This window comes from Nicotiana sylvestris, chromosome 10, assembly GCF_000393655.2.
Source record: "Nicotiana sylvestris chromosome 10, ASM39365v2, whole genome shotgun sequence".
In the NCBI taxonomy this organism is placed as follows: domain Eukaryota; kingdom Viridiplantae; phylum Streptophyta; class Magnoliopsida; order Solanales; family Solanaceae; genus Nicotiana; species Nicotiana sylvestris.
Genome location: NC_091066.1, coordinates 98,394,017 through 98,396,670, shown reverse-complemented (window position 1 = coordinate 98,396,670; position 2,654 = coordinate 98,394,017). Strand labels below are relative to the sequence as shown.

At 38.1% G+C, this 2,654-nt stretch overlaps 1 protein-coding gene across 1 annotated transcript; it reads right to left on the bottom strand.

Moving 5' to 3' along the window:
• Positions 1 to 1,010: 1,010 nt before the first annotated feature.
• On the bottom strand, positions 1,011 to 1,379 carry LOC138879723 (uncharacterized). Its single transcript, XM_070159359.1, has one exon. It carries the CDS (start codon positions 1,377 to 1,379, stop codon positions 1,011 to 1,013), a length of 369 nt encoding a protein of 122 aa, XP_070015460.1.
• Positions 1,380 to 2,654: the final 1,275 nt, after the last annotated feature.

Below are 2,654 nucleotides of genomic sequence, written 5' to 3'. Positions count from 1 at the left end.
CCAACTCCAAGAATGTACCCATTTTTACCATTGCCAAAGGATACACTCCCTCTTGGCAAGACTTTTAGTGAAAGAAAGTCCGTGGTATTCCCAGTCATGTGTTTTGAACACCTACTATCCATGAACCATTATTGACCGCTTCCTTTCACTGTTCCTTACACAATAGATTAGGAGTTAGTTTTAGTAACCCAAACAAGTTTGGTTCCCTTGTAGTAAGCAAGATGATGAATAAGAGTTCTCTTAGTCCATGTAGGTAATGTGCATTTTTTGAGAGTGGAACCTGGTCCCTCTTTTGTAGTCACCATTTTAGCAAACACTTTGTTTTTCTGAACTGATTGATTCTTAACTTGGACATCTTCCTTGAAGCGCCCAGTGTTCCCACATCGTGTACAAGGCCAGTTATCAGAGACAGTGATGTACTTACTGTGAGGGTTGTGAGAAGTTTTCTCCCTTTAGAACCCTGCTCCCTGCCTGTTTTCATAATCATTAGTATGTAAGACAGTGGTAGCTTCTGAGGATCAGGTCCACTTTAGGGACTTTTAAAGATCATTCTTTACTCTTTCCAGATTAGTTTGGAGAAGCTCATTTTTCTCAATTTCAGTACACATCCTAGATCTCATAGCTTTCACCTCATTTTCAAGCCTAATGTGTTCCTCACTAGCTATCTCCTTTCCCTTTCCAGACTTTCAGGTTTTGACTTAGTCTATGGTTTCACTATTGTTTCCCTTAGGTCTGCAATTTCTGCCAACAGATCACTATTTTCTTTTCTGAAGGTTTCAATGGTTTTTTTATGGTCAGTAACTATAACCACTAAGTCATCTCTAGGTTTTTTAGATTCTCCTAATTCTAAGTTCAAAGAATCCCTATCCTCCACAAGAATATGAAAAGCAGTGATTAATACATCAACTAAATAGATGAGTTTTTTTAGAGAATAGGATTTCATATTCTCTAAACATCCCTAAAATTTACCTCTTTGATGCCATTGTCTTCTTCATCATCTAATTGAGCCATCAAAGAAAAGTTGAGTCATATCCAGTCTTTTCGCCTTCAACTGCCATCATGGAACTATCACTAGTATCAGGTTCATCTTCAGACTCACTAGATGAATCTCCCCATGCTGCAAGAGCCTGTCTCATCATATTGTCAGCAGATCTTTTTCTCTTTATGTCCTTGAAAGAAACCGGGTTCGTCTTAGCTATTTTCTCATGATGGTTCTTGGAGAATTCTTGCTTCAAGAGAGGACAGTCTTTCATGAAGTGTCCCGGCTTTCCACACTTGTAACAAAGATCACAGTTTCTTAGTCTGTTAGAACTGTCCCTTTTTAGCATTTTTTCATTTCTTCTGACCATCTTCTGAAATCTTTTGATTAGGTAATCCATGTCACTATCTTCCTCACTTGAATGATTGTTATCATCTTTAAGTACCGGTTTCTTTTCCTTATTTGGTTCTCTTCTTTCACTGTATCTTTCTCTTTAACTCCTAGGTCTTCAAGTTCCGATCAGCTCTTTTATGGTCAGCTCCTCGAAGTCCTTTGATTCAGTAATAGAATTCACTTTGCTTTCCCAAGATCTAGGCAGAAAGCTGAGGATTTTCCTTGCTAGCTTGTTTCTAGGAATAGTTTCATCAACGGAGTGTAACTCATTTATGATGGAAGTGAATCTTGTGTGCATATCTTAAATGGATTCATCGTCCCTCACTTTGAAGAGTTCATACTCGGTAGTGAGCATATCAATCTTAGACTATTTTACTTGTGTAGTTCCCTTATGAGCTGTTTGCAAAGCTTCTCATATCTCCTTGGCAGTGTCACATGTGGAGATTCTATTGTACTCTTCAGGTCCTATTCCAAATACTAGAATTTTCTTGGCACAAAAATTCTTCTCCATGGCTTTCTTGTCTACTTCAGTGTACTCTTTGCTGGTTTTTGCCATTAAAAATGGAAGTTCCTCTAGTACCTTGGTTGGAACATAAGGACCATCGCATATGATATCCCATAACTCACATTCCTCAGCCATGATAAAATCGTGCATTCTTGTTTTCCACCACCCATAGTGTTATCCATTGAACTTGGGTGGTCCGTATGTAGATTGACCTTATTCCAAATTTGGTGGAGTAGCTATGAGGATCCTTCCTAGGTGTTAGCCTGATAGGAGGAACCTGCTCTAATACCAATTGTTAATTTGTATGAGTCCACCATACAGTAGAGTACCTGGTCCTCTGCAAGATTCTGCTGAGAATGCTAATAAAATAGTACGTAAATAATGCAGAGGATTTTTACGTGGAAAAATCCCACACAAGGGGATCAAAAAACCGCGACCTATACCAGTAGGCTTTTAACTTCACTAACTTGTAAAGAACCTATTACAAGCCACTTTGCAATGACTCCATTAAAAAGGATTTACTCAACTAACTTGTGGTACTCTTACCACAAGCCACTTTGTGACTTTCTATTTACGAAGGCTTTTACTAACTTGTGATACTCTCACCACAAGTCACTTTGTAACTCTACAATTACAAAGACTTTTGCTTATGATTAAATCTAGTCACAACATAAACTCAAGGAGTTTACAGATTTACAAGAGGATTCCTAATCAAACGTTTCTAGCTAAGCAGTTTAGGAGATATAATAAGTACAATCACAAAGTTACAACTCAACT